At 37.5% G+C, this 16,359-nt stretch overlaps 1 protein-coding gene across 3 annotated transcripts in view; it reads right to left on the bottom strand.

Annotated features, from left to right (window-relative positions):
• Positions 1 to 1,512: 1,512 nt before the first annotated feature.
• Positions 1,513 to 16,359, bottom strand: part of ccdc85cb (coiled-coil domain containing 85C, b) — a 32,087-nt gene continuing 17,240 nt past the window's right edge. For 2 of the 3 annotated variants that reach the window (XM_072679648.1, XM_072679639.1), the window contains 4 exons: positions 13,356 to 13,457; positions 8,530 to 8,622; positions 5,636 to 5,734; positions 1,513 to 3,369 (listed from right to left, as the gene is read on the bottom strand). In XM_072679648.1, coding sequence (XP_072535749.1) covers positions 3,280 to 3,369; positions 5,636 to 5,734; positions 8,530 to 8,622; positions 13,356 to 13,457 — 384 coding nt within the window. In that variant the 3' untranslated portion in view covers positions 1,513 to 3,279. Of the gene's footprint in view, positions 3,370 to 3,510; positions 3,707 to 5,635; positions 5,735 to 8,529; positions 8,623 to 13,355; positions 13,458 to 16,359 lie in introns of those variants that run through there. The other variant, XM_072679630.1, reaches the window with a different exon arrangement.

A 16,359-nucleotide genomic window follows, 5' to 3' on the forward strand; every position in this document is an offset into this window, starting at 1 on the left:
CATTTTGCTTATGTGAGAAAATCTCTCTGATCAGTCTGGCTAGCTCAAGCTGGTTAACCTGGTTGACCAGCTTATCTCTGAACCAGCTCAGGGATGCAGAACACAACTCCAGTGCTGGGAGGGCCGGTCTCCAGCAAAGTTTGGTAGTCGTCCTGCTCAAATACACTGGATTCAACTCCTTCATTAATTACAGGGCAGCTGCAAAACTTTATTTTAGCTGCTCTTCCAGCGTGACCAGCTTGACCAGGCCAGGCAACCAGCTCATCCTCACACACAAGTAATGGTGGTGTAATATTTAGATTTGCACAGCAGGTGGCGTAGTAGGGCTGGTTTCTGCGTTGGTGGATCATTTAAGAACTGTGGCGTTTCCCTCAATGTGAGCACGAACACACAGTGGTGCTATTCAAATAATTAGGATGAAATAATGAAATAATGAAACAACTAGCTAAGCAACATTGGCCGATTTAACTTCCAAAGGCGACGGTGTTATTAAATTAATGGCCATTGTTATTAAAGCAATACAAAGTGGCTAGCTAACCTGCCTAAGCAGAACTAGACCTAGCTAACAAAAAGAGCTGGTCCTGCAGCTCTTACTCCAGAAATCGAGTTAAGCGACTAATCCAGGTATATTAACTCCTAAGTTCACATGAAAAAACCCGAGATCAAAGAGAGCCAGTGTCGGTTACTATAGCAACTAACGCTCGGCCTCTAGCCTGCCTGCTCTCTGACAGGTTTACCCACACCCACGTTATGTACTCATGCGAGCATGAGGCGTGTCCCTTCCTCGAGGATCCAGTGTTCACACGAATTTAATTATTTGCAAACGTGTGATTAGACCTCGGGTTATTTCCTGGTAAACATTTTACACAGCTGACATTTTAAATCAGCCCTCACTTCTCACCTAGAAATGCTAGCGCTTGCTAGCCACATGCTAAACCTGGCCCCTCAGTGAGCCACCGCGCCATATTGCTTCCATTTGTTTTATTAATGAAGGATTTTGGGAGTAAACACACACACACACACACACACACACACACACACTCACTCCCTCACAGGTAGTCAAGGAAGTGTTGGCAAACAGCAGCGACGTTGACTGATGGTACCCAGAGCACAGCCGAGCGTTTATTGGATCAACAGCTCCTGTGTACACGGTTAAAAGTATAAAATAAATAAACAATAATCATGACAATAATAGTAAAGTAGTTCCCTGATGAACATTTCTAATTTATTTATTTATTATTATTTTAAACTCATTTTGGGGAACCTTAAAGGAACCTTTACCTTCTTAAAGCCTTTTCTTAAAGGTTCCTGCTACACTACTTCCTATATAATAGTGTATATTATATAAATATTGCAACACTAAGCAGAATATGACTGACAACCATAGTGGAGACACTTTTATAACAGGTTTAGAAAAAAAAAATACTAAGAAGAAAGCACAGAACACAACTTGGAAGTAAGAAGTAGTTTATTCACAAAATAATGTAAATGATTGCTACTCCTTTTTGTACAGTTCATTTTTTTCTTTAGCTTCAGGTTAAAAATAATGGCCTGATTTGTAACAAATGCTGTTTTTGGGAAACAAGTAATACACACACTGTCCATGCTGGTACGAATAGGATTTGACATTAACTAACACTGCTAAATAAAAAATAAAGAAATAAAAAAAACACCACACACCCATTCAGGGTCTCACAGCTAGATCTAGAAAATACCACATAAGAAATGTGCATAGGTTTCAATCAAAAACCGAAGCACACGAGGCAGCAGGTCAGAAATTTGATCATGGCTTTTTGTTGAAATCAGTTTTGAGGAAAAAGGACATTTATATATTCTGTTTATTTACTTTTTCATCCAAAAGCAAAATGTCCCATATTAGTAAAAAACTAGGCCTTGTGTGTTCTAACTACACAATAACTACAGCGATGGGGAAATTGATTGATAAGTATTTCTATCACACCTTTGGAAAGAATAAAATGAATATATTCAAATGTTATTTTTACTTCTAATTGGTCTATATAGGGTTATGCTGACCCCACCTGAATAACCATTCTCAAATTAGCATTTAGTTTGCCTGTAAAAGCTGGTATCAAGACTTATCAAAGAGACTCAGAAAGAAAGTTCTCACATTGCTACACAAGGACAGTCATTAACATGCACTAGAATGGCTGAACATAATCTGCTGAATCCAGTATTTTGAAAAAGATTAAAATGTTTGTTAAGATTGGTAAAAACAGGGCAGTATTTTTATAGTTGTAGTACAAGAATAAACCAGTGCATGGTTGTTCATGACGAACCATGAGCACCATGATATAGCCAACCATTAAATTAGCAAACCTGGTAACAAATTGTCTTTAAAACATACTATGGATGCAGCAGTTGTTTTCAGCTATTCGAAACAGAGCTGGAGCCTGGGGTAGGAATTGTCATAGAAGAGTTGGATAGAGACACAACTGTATTATGGCTAGTAAACAGTCATAAAGCTCCTGAAAAATCTACAGCTGTCCTTTCCCCACACCTGAGGAACATGATTGTCAAGCATGCACAGCACACTATTGTAAATTATACAATTAGAAATGGAAGAACAGTGCTATCCCTTAGATGGAGTAGTTTATATCCATGTGACAATGGGGGGACAAAACAAAACAAAACCAAAAAAAAAAAAAAATCACTGATGATGCACAATTACAAACCAACAGCATTATTTCTTGGATGGAGTTCCACACATAGAAATCGAGGGAGTTTTCTAACATAAAAAAAAAAAAAAAAACATATACAAAAAGTAGTTACACTGTTAAGAAAACCCTGTCATTGTCCAGTTGTATCTTCATTTAACAATTATATTAAACCATGGCCACTAAAATTGTAAAAGCAACACATTACAAAAGAAGTAATAACATGGCTATGCTTTTGTACACTATTTTACACCATTAAAAGTGACTTCTACAATGTAAATGAATTATGCACAACAAGGACCATTAATATCTCACAGTCAGGTCCACATATTTGACCCATGGGTCATTGTGTACCATGAAACAGAGTCCCAGTCATCTTTTAGGTTGGAGGGGCAGCAGCACCAAATCACAACAGGTTGTTTTGCTCATGCTCAAACTGAAGACAAGAGAGAAAATGATGTGGTCTATCGCCACGGCTTTAAAAAAACAAACAGCTATTAGATGGAGTTGAGGTGACCACTGCACCTTCCCTTTTTCGCTCATGGTGAGAGGAGGGAAGCAGCTTGGATGAGGTGGTTGAGGTGGTTTTTTTGAGCTGCCACTGCTACAGAGGGCCTTTGAACTGATTTCCAGAGAGATGCTGTCGAATGGATGGCTTTGATCCTGCCGCGTCGCCCAGCTTGCGCCACACCACCTGGAAGCACCCCCCCCCACGCATACACACAGAAAGTCAAAACAAAAAATTCTCAAAAGCAAAGCAGAAACTCCAAGCAGAACCAATGTTCACAATGGCCTTTTTAAATGCAGGTCTGCCTGTCCCTGATGGAGGTTACAGGTGAGGGGGAGGAGAGATACTGTTGCTGTACAAAGACCTAGATTCCCCAGCTTCTACATTCCACAGAGGGGCCATACAGATCCCTTTCTCCATCGGCTAACTGTTTCACTCTGTGTTGTGGGGGAGAGCCTGTTACCTCAGCCATGGCTCTCAAATTACTGTATAGAGTTTGTGGAGAAAATCTCATTATGCCTTCCTAATAAGAGAGATCATAAAAGCAGAAGCAGAAAATGGAAGTAAATGCAAGAAGGAAAAAAGTAATATCAGAATATATAAAAATAATCAGATCCATATAACTAAAGTTAACTAAACACAGGTTAAAGGCTAAACACAGCCACACACTGCCCATACGATTTTATAAGTCACCTCTTTTCTTTAAAATACTGAAGCAAAATACTAAAATATTAAAAAAGCAAACAAAGTTTAATCAAAGATTAAAATGTATTTGTTTGGCTCTAGGTTTTCAGGTGAAGAAGCGGACGGTCACGCTGTTGCTGTACAGGGCACAGGGTTGCCTTTGTAGAGCGAAGAGATAAGTAATAGTAGGCTAGCTAACCAGATGATTCTTATTGTACATGGATGGCCATTAATCTACAAAATATATGGTAAAACACAAAATAATTCACTGGTCACTTCTGAAGCAGATTTATTGTGCTGTAAAAAGTGTGCACCTGTGGGTGCTTGTCCCACCTCTAAACTAATTAAAGAGTTCATTTCGAATCAGTGATCAGTCACCGGTAACACCCAGCCTACATTCCAGCCAGCCCTGTCCAAGGGAAATATAACTGTATCAGAGTACACCTTCACTCTAGGTTGCAAATCAAACATCGTGATTGCTAAATCATCAGATTCCTACAGACCCCAGAATAAAGAATGTGGACGTCATTTGTTAAGGCCCTAGGGCTTCAACTAACTAGAATCTTAAGTACAGTATCCAAATGGAGAAAGTGTGGAACAGTAGTCAGTCTATCTTCCATGGAGTGAAAGTCATAAAATAATCCAGGAAAGGACAAATAACACAAAAACAACATCTAAAAGAACCGAAGGCCTCTCTGGCCTCACCTAAAGGCACTGCTCATGACTAAATAGTCAGAAAAACACTGGGCAACAATGGAATTCCTTGACAGACTAGCATGGTGCTAACTAGGAAGAATTTAAACGGGCATCTTGATAAAACACCTAGATAGAGCTGTGGAATAATGTTTCATGAACAGAGTATTTAAAGTAGAGATTTGTGGTAACACAGATCCCGTTATATCCAACAAAGACCCTGCTTTTCAAAGTAAAACCCTAATACCAAATGTGAAGCATGGTGGTGGTAGTGTTGTATTTTTTTGAGATTCTTTGGTGTATCAGGTAATCCTTTAGATAGATCACATCATCTGTCCATGAACTGAAGCTGAACTGCTCCTGAACTGTCCTGATCTAAATTTCATTAAAAAGTTGTGGCAGGATCTGAATGATATTTGAATGGTATTTGAAGGCCTACAGATGTATTCAAATGCAATTCTGCATGTAAAGTGAGTCAGCATTCCTATACTAATTAACAACTACACAAAGAGTGTGGGTTAAAGGTGCTGCTAAAGGTAGTGTAACCAGCTATGGGTTCACACAAATAAGTTCACTGGCTCTGAACAGGACACCTTTGGAATGTGGTAGAACTGGACATTTGCAGCATGAAAGTGCACTGAAAAAATATTCAGGAATTGCGTGACGCAATCATGTCAACATGAAACTCAAATAAATGTTTTCAACATCCTCTGAAATTTATAGCACAGAGAAGCAAGGCTGTTTTTAAATGTTCCTAATGAAGTGCTTGGTAAGTGAAGGTGAATGAGCCATTGGAAAATGTTAAGTCTTTATTAGCTAATTGCCAGACTGGATTCCTTTCTGTGGAAATATATTTTTTATTGTTATTAGTAGTAGTAGTATTGATAACACCTATAACATGTTTGCTGAATTAACCACAAACTATATATTTTCTAGACTGAGAAATTATTATAAAGCAAAGTCCTGTCTGGTACATTATAAAATTGAAGAACAGAAATGTTGGTGAAATCCTGTTTTTATGCACCTGCCTGAGTGAGTGAGTGAGTGAGTGAGTGAGAGAAAAAAAATAACTCACATTGCACATCTCTCGCACAATGGCCTTCTCCTTCTCACTCAAGTCTTCCTCATAGTCCTCTGGAAGCTGCTTGTTTAGGTTCTCATGGACCTCCAAGACCTGTCATTAAATATAACATTTAAACAAGCATGAACTGCATTCTCCTTTCAGTAAAAATACAGCCTAAAGAAGGTCTGAAAGAAGACACTTGACTTCAGCTCTCTTTTTTGCATCTGTTTGTGTACGGTAGCTATTTTATTCCAGGCATTTTATCAAACAGGGCAGTCAAGGTTATTTCACCAAAGTGATTTCTGAATGTTCCGAATATTAGTAATGTGTTGTTTCAATTTCAATAATGACCTATTTGCATTAGAATTATAATATTTTTTTTTGCATTATTTGAGCAGTTGTTTTTGAGCAGATGGCATTCAATTAAATGCTCTAAATAGCAACAGAATTTGTTTTTGTTTGTTTTGTTTTTTTGAAAATGTTGTTCATGGTTTATGAAATACAACGCAAATGTTAGTTTCCCTAAACACATGGGCTATAAATATTAAAACCAGAGAAACGGATACTGTAGGGTGGTTTGTTTATAATTAAATAAAAAAAAAAACTGTCAAATAGTTTATATTCATAACATGGTAAGACACATTTGCTTTTGATCAGTATGGCTTATAGCGCATGAAAAAGAAATCCAGCATCTGAAAAGAAAAGGATGTGCAACACAGAAACTTCTTACAATGTATTTATACATTATATACTTGGTTGGGGTTCCTTTACTACAAATTACTGCATTAACATGGCCTGGCATGGATGACCTCACGCTTCATTTTTCTTTTGACAATACCCCATAGATTCTCAGGTCCAGTGAGTTGGCTGGTTAATCAAGCACAGTAATATCATGGTCAGTAAACTACTTTGCTAGTAGTGTTGGCACTGTGGGCAGGTGCCAAGTCCTGCTGGAAAAGGAAACCAGCATCTCCAAAAAGCTTGTCAGCAGATGAAAGCCTAAAGTCTACCAGGAGATTTTAGAGCAATTCATGCCATATTGGCTCTGGACTTGATTGAACAGTGGACCAACACCAGCAGATGACATGGCACCCTAAACCACCACAGACTTGTTGCTCATGCATCTTTTCCTACCAAATTGTAAACTTTTGACAACTTTTCAACTTTTTAGCAATGCCCTCCTGTGGCTTGCCTTTTTTTGTGGAAGGTGGTGTTGGTCATATTCTGGACAGCCTTTAAGTCAGCAGTCTTCCCCATGATTGTCAGATACACTATGCTTATACTGTTATACTATATCTTATACTGTATTAATCATTTACTCAACTTAAATGAAATATTGAAAATGAAAAAACTTTTGGGGGGGATTTTCAAAAGATATAAGCTTAAAAAATAAAATATGGTCACTGGATGAGTAATTAATATAAAATATATGATCGTTTACCTTTTTGAATAAAATTATGAACAAAAATAAACAATCTTTTTAAGATGCACAAAAAATCTTCCAGTAGTTACACTATTTTAATTACACTAGCTAGCACCTAGGTATGCCATGGTATTTTTTTGCACCTGAAAAGTTCTGTATTGATAAACGTATTAAATGTATGTAAAATTTAATGTAAAATATACCCGCTAGTGGGAATACGCAGGGTTATAGTCCTATGAGCATAATGATGCTTACTGTGCTGATTTGGATCCTTCTTTGCACAAAGATGTTGGCGGTTTTCCTTGAACTTACAAAACTGAAACATTTGATATGCATATACAATAAGGCAAGATTCAGGTAACTGAAGTCTCAGTTAGACAGAGTGAGAAAACTTTACAGAAAATGGATAATAGAAAGCCAGTTTATCATTTGTGTTAAATGTTTAGCCTCCATCTCTGGATAGGACATATGCTGTTACACAATTTATGAGATTTGTGGTAAGTCAAAGTACAAGGCAAGTGGTTCCCTTTTTGGTGGAAATTATATTTGGAAAGTTGTTAATCTGTCAAAGTTAAAGGAATTGAAAATCTCTAGGTGACATAAAATTCAGTACAGTCACATTCCAATTAAGCTTTTTACATTTTACTTGTTTAACCTTTTTTTGGCCTACTGAAACCTAAATATGACAATAAAATCAGACAAAACAGTTATGAGTTACAGCTGATGATTTTAGATGTTAAAAAACATAAATGCTTGAAATTTCACCCAGTTTTCTTAAGAAGTGGGCTGACAGAACTGTTATGAAAAAGTATTTTTCACAGTTAGTATTTTAGTGTCCTCTAAACTGTACGGGCTAATAGGACATGCCTCCATGGTTTCATGAAGATCTCCCTATGTTAAGCCTCAAAGGCCAATTGGCTGATGTTGGCAACAAATTTTAATCCATCAGTTTAATCAAATTCATTCCTTACTTCTGATAAACCGGAATAATGCTGCATGCTAAGTTTTAGCTTGATTGGACCTACAGATGCTGAGATATAGATATCAAGGGCAAAAGGGTTTACTCCCAGTTAAGTTTTGAGTCTCTACAAAAATAAAAATCCCCAACAATTACAGTGGGGATTCAGCATTACATGCTTGAACCATAAAAAACCATAAAAAAGTTACGCTATGAAAATGCAAGTTGTAAGTTAAACAAATAATAGAAACATTAATAATCCAAATAAACAATGCAACAACGGCCAAAAAAGAGATGCAATGATGATGATGTTTGATTTGTATTTTATAACAAAGTTTAAAAACACAGAATTCAGTGGATTTAGGGTTATTTAAGTGTGTATGATCAGTCTGTATTTAAAAAAAAAAAAAGCTTTCAACATAGCTCTGTAAATCAGATTTCAAAATCTAAGCTCAAAATCTGTGTCAATTTATATTTCTGTCAATGTGTCATCGTGAAAGCAGCAGGAGAGCAACATGGTAGTACCTTCATGGCATGAACAACAGCTTCAGGCTTCTGCATAGACGAGAGGAACCCTGTTGATGGTGAAGACTCACTGGTCTGTAGTCGTCCAGTTCCCTAACAAAATAACACACACACACACACACACACACACACACACACACACACAGAGAGAGAGAGAGAGAAAATCAGATAACATAACACATTAACACATAATTAACTGATTGAAGTAGTAACTCAGACAGACCAAACCACACAAAAAAAAATCCACACCATCTATCAAGGCTTATTTACAGATACTTTAGCAGTTCTGAACTAACCAATGGCACTAGACAACTGTGAAAGGTAAACAGCCCCTGGCAATGTTTAACCATTCACTCTGTATGGAAAGCCCTGCTTTTCACATTTTCACACTGAAGAAATCGAACCAATTCAGTCCAATCACAATCACACTGAACTGAATTCACAGCAACTACACATCTGGTTCATCTGCAGTAAGAGTTTAACGAGGGAGCAATCTTTAATGACTGAAAACTGAAACGGAGTAACAGAATCCCTCTTAAGACACATTTACAAATCAGGTGGCAAATCAAGGTCTTTACTAGTTGCATCAGGTGTGCTTGAGATAAAACCCATCAAATACCTGGACTGACTCAGGGTTTGTAGACTGTGGTGTTTGACTGCATGTTAGAAATATGGCAAGAGAATCAAGAGAGTTTTCCAGAAAGTTCAGAGAGGAGATCAATGCCTTCACAAACAAGGACAAGAATACACAAAGAGAGCAAAGAAATACAGTTGGAAGCAGAGTGTCGCTCAACACGAAAAAAGAACAAACTGACGAACACAAGGATGGAGGACAGTTACATTTGTTAGGACACCCCATTAAACCTTGGCCTTATTTAATATAGTTAAAACATATGGACTTTCAACTATTTTTAAACAATGTTAGGAGATGGATGTTACATAAGTAAACCAATAAAAACTAAAGAAATCATTTGTAAAATGCAATTAATAGAAATATAACTCCCTATGCTCCAATACATGGTATTTCCCCCCTTGGCCAAAATAGCTTCAGTTAGATGTTTCCTATAACAACCAACCAGTCTCTGACATCAATGGATTCTTTCAGCTGTGTGACGTTTCAGCTTTCGTTTTTAGACAGATGGTCTTACATTTCTTTTAACCGTCCTCTGATAAAATAACGAATTCCAAGTGGATTCTATGTTGGAGAGCTCTCCAGGTCCTACTGCAGAAAAGCAGCCCCAAAAGCAAATCCATGACATTTACGCTGCTATGCTTCACAGTTGACATGGGTTCTTATGGTCAAATGCTGTGTCCGGTTTACTCCAAACATCTCCTTTGTTACCATGTCCAAATAATTTACCTTTGGATTCATCTGTCTAAAGCAGAAGTCCTGGTCTTGATTTAAATGTTCTCTGTAAAACTTTAGTCTTGCTCTGTTTTTTTTTTTGTTTGTTTGTTTGTTTTTTTTTTTTTTTTGATAAATTCACTGCTGCCTTCCTGATTCAAAACCTTGACTCTGGCCTACAAAGCCAAGAACGGACCAGCCTCTCCGTATATGATGTCAATGGTCAAAAGCCGATCTGCACCTAGAGCCCATCGAGCTTCAAGTACGGCTCGGCTCGACCCGCCATCCCTCAAAATCCACAGAAGACAAGCGTCCAGGTTTTTTTCTGTCCTGGCACCGAAGTGGTGGAACGAACTTCCAAGTAGTCAAGTAGTTGTTTAGTGTTTAGTGAGGTGTCTTGGCATTCCAGTCTATTCAAACTAGCTAAGGTTATTCTTAAGCAAACAGCGAAGCACTTTTGTAAGCCGCTCTGAATAAGAGCATCTGCTAAATGCAGTAAATGTAACTTGCTAGGACAGTCTGACCTGACCTGATGTTGGCAGTTGTTTCACTTGTAAATTAATTAGCAGACAGTGGAACGGCGGATATCTAACTGTTCAGAGATCTTTTTAAACCTCTTCGCAGACTAATCTGCATCGACGACCTACAGCCAATCTGAAGGCCTCAGAAATCTTTTCGGATCTCATCATGGTAACTATTGTTGAACCGATACTGTAACAGTATTGAACTTTTACATTTATAGCACTTTTGGTTTCCATGTGGTGTTTTCTTGGTTCTAAATCAAAAGTTGAGTTTCAGCAGCTTGTTTAAAGACATTGAAGTTTAGTACCTTTTTACATTATTAAACTGCCATTTTTACACTGTTCTGAAATTTGAATTTTAAACACTAATTAAAAAGCTATACGGCCAAACTTAAAATTATGCTTTCCTACTTGCACATATATCTGCATTGAGGCAATTTGTTTTTTCATAGCTCAGTTCTTTTAAGCTCATTATATCTTTTTTGGGATAAGATATGAAAACATGCTACCTATAAAAAGTGGAACACTATAAATATCAGGATTTATAGCCATCAGTCCAGTACTTAAGTCAGTTGATATCGGCACTCTGTATAGGCAGATACTTGAAAATCTAGTATCTAAATCTATCTATCGGCAAGGAATAAGTGGTATTGGTGAATCCCTAGTAATGACACTCAATTTACCCATAAAAAAGAGCAACCAAACTAAATGATCTAGGTCTGAGGTTTAAATAAGACAGGCTCCTCCAAAATTCACTCTAATGATGATCTAATCATTGGTTCTACTCTGCCCAAAACCAGATTAATATGACACAGATGTTTTGGGATTGCGTTATATGGAGTGATGGCAAAACTGGAACTTTTCACGTCTATGGATCAGCGGTATGTCTGAAGGAGCATACACTAAAAAAAGGCACCCTGCCAACAGAACAATAATCCCAAGAATTCTGGATGGTCGTGGTAGTTACGGTGGCCTGACTTGAATCCCACAGAAAATCTTTGGTGGCATTTAAACAAGCCAAAGAATATTAGTGACCCGAAAGGAATGGGCTAAGATTACTCAGGAAGCTGGTGTCTGGCTATGCATCACGTTTGCAACAAGTCATAACAGTAAAAGGTTGTTCTACTATATCCTAAGGATGCATGACATTGGGGTGATACTGTAGAGGTTCATTAAAAAGTATTGTAAGTGTGTGCTGAATGTGGAGAAAGCACTTGGTCTATTAGTTCTGTTGAGATATTTCAATTGGTCTTGATTGCTTGATTTATTGCAAACTGCGGGAAGCTTGTGTATGTTCATAAAAATACCTAAACATGTTAATATTATTTGTGATTTCATTTTCCAACAATTGCTCTTTGGGCCAATAACTCAATCCACTGCCAATCCAATGTCCATGCAGTAAAACAGTGAAAATTCATGTGGCACGTTTACAGTCGGAATGTGACTGATACTGTAATCAGATGACGATAACCTACAATAGGCAACAGCTTCCTTATACCTTGACTTTAAAAAGCTTCTAGGAGAGTGAGAGCAAGTGTGCAGCAGGGAGTGAACAGAGACAGGCCATCAGGGCTGGGTTTAGTAAAGGCATGTAAAGGTACGCTTCTCAAAAGCATCTTAGCACAAAGTGCTGATAAACATCACAAACCACTCACAACTGGACTACACAAAGGAATCCCACGCAGACACAGGGACAACACAGTAAGACAAAAATTTAACCCACAATCTCCCCTGGAGCCCCTGGAGCTGTGCACCACTAAGCTTCCCTTGTTTTTTCGTTCCACTGGGTAAAAATACTACCTTTTCAGAGGGATAGTTATAATTGCATGATACCTTAGATGTTACTGTAACATCATTATGCTTACATTTATTGTATTACATGTTTGGATACTGTAGACAATTTGTGTAGTTTGCACTCACATACAGAAAAGTCAAGCTCCACCCCAACTGAAACAGTGTGATATCGCAATGCAAAAATGCGACACATTGTGTGAAAATGCACTGTAGACATTCTATTAGTTATGATATTTAACCTAGTTAGTATTGTGTATATATATATATATATATATATATATATATATATATATATATATATATATATATATATATCCATGTTCCATGATCCTGCAAGTACATTTAAACTGATTCTCAAAATTGAGCTTTATCACATAGTTGTGACGGCTCTTTCCCTCAATGTTGAGAAAAGGAGAAAAAAAAATGTGTACATGAAACCCTGACACACTAGAGTTTAAATCGGGTGATCTGTGGGCATCTGTGCCCCTTTTGTCCTTGAGGTTTCTCTCTCTCTCATGATCATTTTGCCTCTGATCTCCACAATGCATAAAGTCAGAGCTGGTTTGGTCACTCTCAGAGTATGGAAGTTGTAGGAGTCTCTACTTTGGCTCAATGAAAATCAACTAAACCAAATGAATGCTAAAGTGCATTATCTTTAGACAACCATCTCCAACCTCTGGAGCACAGCACAGGTGTACTAAGATAGCAAAAACTAGAAAACAAGTGCGCATGAGAAATAATTTTGTCAATTCCATTACATACATCTTTGTTTGCATCACTATCACTAACTTACTTTCAGCCATCATAGATGTTTATAGCCTGTTAAGTGCTAATTCAACCTAGATTACTCTACTTTCTACTTTCTAATTTATTTTACTAGAAATTCCTTAATATATCCATTTACTTTTGGGCATGGCTAAATTAAGACTCTTAAATTAGAAATTAAAGATTAATTTCTTATATACACTATATTGAATAATAAGAATTCACTCACGCATCCAAATAATTGAATTCAGGTGTTCCAATCAATTCCATGGCCACAGATGTATAAAAACAAGCACTTAAAAAAATTGTCTTTTGATTGTGAATTCTTTTTCTTACTGATATGCATTCTGATTTCTGTTTATCTAGAAGTTGCTAGTTTAGAGAACTTTCGGGGTACTCACACTGAGCAGGGCTTCTTGCCGCTGGGGAAGGGACGACAGCTGTGTCTCAGAATGATAGAGAGTCATTCCCTTGCGTAAAGAGCGCAGGTCTCCAGGGTTACACTGCAAAAAGAATGTAGAAATTACTTACTTCAATTTCATACACACATAAGCACACACACACAGTTATTCTTTATATTATATACATACATACATATACACACAGTGGCAAGAAAAAGTATGGGAACCCTCTGAAAATTTATGTTTTATATTAATTTGTCATAAAATGTGATCTCATCCAAGTCAAGCGTATTGAAAAATATAATTGCTCCGGTGTTTTGGGTCATTGTCCTGTTGCATCACCCAACTTCAACAGAGTTTCATTTATACAGATGTACAGACACTCTGACATTATGCTATATTTTTTTATACATTTGGGAGTTCATGTTCCGCTCATTGTTATTGTTATTGTATAAGCTGGCCAGGCCCTGATGCAGCAAATCAGGCCCAAATAATGCTCCCTCCACCATACTTTACGGTTGTAGCGCTGTATGTTCTTTCCAAATAGTTCAATCTTAGTTTCTTCTGTCCACAAAACATTTTGCCAGTACCGTTGTGGAATGTCGGTGTGCTCTTTCCCTAACTTCAGGAGTGCAGCAATGTTCTTTTTAGTAAGCAGCAGCTTTCTTCGTGTCCTGCCATAGACACCCTGTTTGTTCAAGGTTTTTACTGTAGACTCATGAACACAGATGTAAGCTTGTACCAATGACTCCTTCAAATCTTTGTCAAAATGACCTCAAGAGCACGGAGGAGACTTATCAATAAGGTAAAAAAACACTCCGTGCTCTTGTTTCTTTACCTCATTGATAAGTCTCCTCCGTGCTCTTGAGGTCATTTTGACTGGGCGCCCACTTCTTGGCAAATTGTCTCCATATATAGGTTGTTTGCCTCACTGTAGACTGGTAAATTAGTGTTTAAGTCAAAGTGTCAAAGTGTTTAAATTCACTTTGTAACCCCTTCCAGCTTCATCAACAATTTCTGATCATAGCTCCTCTGAAAGCTCTTTTTGGCGAGGCATGGCTCACACATATCCTTCTTGTGCTGAGCAAACTCAAGAGGTTTGAGTGTTTATCAGTGAAAGTAGCTTTAGTCCCACCTAGTCCCACAACTCCAATGAATATGAATGATCAGAATTCTGTGTGTTATTATTTTGGGCACATTATGTTTGTTTATACACTTGATTTGGAATATGATCAGATCACATTTTATGACAAATTAATGCAGAAAGCATTAATTCTCTTTCACTTCAGAAAAAATAGCCATTAAATAATAATAAAAAAAAAATTATGGATAGTTTTGCACATAAAGTGTAAGGCTTCTTTGCTGTTGTGATAGCACAATCCATTTAAGTACCCCTAAACAGGGTACTAACTAACTAATACTAACCTGTACTGTTCTACACAACAGTAATGGTTTCAGTTTTGTTGAGAAGAAACTTTAAGGCTAGCATGTATCTGAAAGTGAATGCGCATGTGTCTAGTTATGAGCACTCCGGCATATTCCTGCCTATTAAGATAACAGGAACTCCCACAGGCAAAAGCTGACATCATTTCACATCATTCTTGAGCTTCCTCGTGACATTTTCAGTGTCACGCACTCATGTTCTCAGAGTCTGCTATGTGCACGATCACTAGGTGAGGGCTATAAATAGCCCACCATCATTCTGCCTTAGCATTGCATTGTTGTAGTGGATGGCTGTAGGGCAGGTGCCTTTAACGTGGAACCTAAACAAGGGCCTGCTGCCCATTAGCCATCTGTGGTATTTCATGGGTGAAATGGTAGTCTTAAAATAAGCCCTAAAATATGCAAGCAGCATTTAATGAACCAAAAAAAAACTGAATATGTCTGATAATACAATCTCTTTAAATGACACTACCGGCTTTCCCAATCTTTTTAGTAGATCGCTGGCAAATGTTGCATGGTCCATCCAAGCCTGCTTTTCTTGTTTTGCCATATTAGCTAAAGCTTTCTTACTGCCAGTCAACCTGTTAAACCTGCAGCTCCCAGACTTCCCTACACAGTTGAAACAGACGTGGTCCATTGTAAAGCTAAGATACAAAGTGCTGCTATGTGAGCTGCTTTACACACAGGCTGTTGACTTTCAGAAACTTCTCTTCTGATGCTGCTGTAGAGTCCGACAGACCTCTTCCTCTATCAGACCTCAGTGTGGTACATGAAACTGTACTTACAACGCTCTGGCTTTATTTGGGTTGTTTCAGCATTAGAGTTCATTTCTGATTTTAAAAAAGTTTCATATTTTCTTATTTTTGCTTCTACACTGGATACAAACAAATGCATACCGGGCCATCTCAGCATGTTGTCCAATTAAAAAATATATAAAATTTATTTATCTTGACATATTAACCCTGTAATCAACATAAGGCTATATGGGCTATAACGGAATATCTTTCAATGAATTAACAGCACAAAACAAACATAGTAGTGAGTGCAGTAACACAGTCTGCTCCAACACTGCTTTTATACAGATAAAAGGTTTTTACATTGTTAATTGTCCATCAGTTTTCAAACCACAATTTATTTGCATTGCTATAGACCAGCAGTATGTTGTTTACCAATGACTTGTTTCCTAAAAAGACCTTTTTATGTATTTAGATTTTTCTTTCAGTTTCTTTTACTTTTGTCCCTAAAAAGCCCCCAAAAACGTTTATTATTCACTGGACTTCAGGTGATTGTTATTAAAACTGGGGTGCTTTTACTGGATTTCACACAGCGTGTGTCTGTGGGCCTTTATATACTCATTCAGTTAAAAGAGCATTTGTGAGGTCAGGAACAGATGTTGAATGAGAAGGTCTGTCTCACAATTCAGGTCAGAGCAAGTCACATCAAACTTATGAAATATTTTCAGCGCTCTCCTGGAATCGGTCAAACCATCCATTTTGTTAAGATCCCGATGTACAGTTCATGATGTTTAGCATCACAATCTTACTGCTTTTTCCATAGGCAG

This window comes from Salminus brasiliensis, chromosome 1 (assembly GCF_030463535.1).
Source record: "Salminus brasiliensis chromosome 1, fSalBra1.hap2, whole genome shotgun sequence".
In the NCBI taxonomy this organism is placed as follows: domain Eukaryota; kingdom Metazoa; phylum Chordata; class Actinopteri; order Characiformes; family Bryconidae; genus Salminus; species Salminus brasiliensis.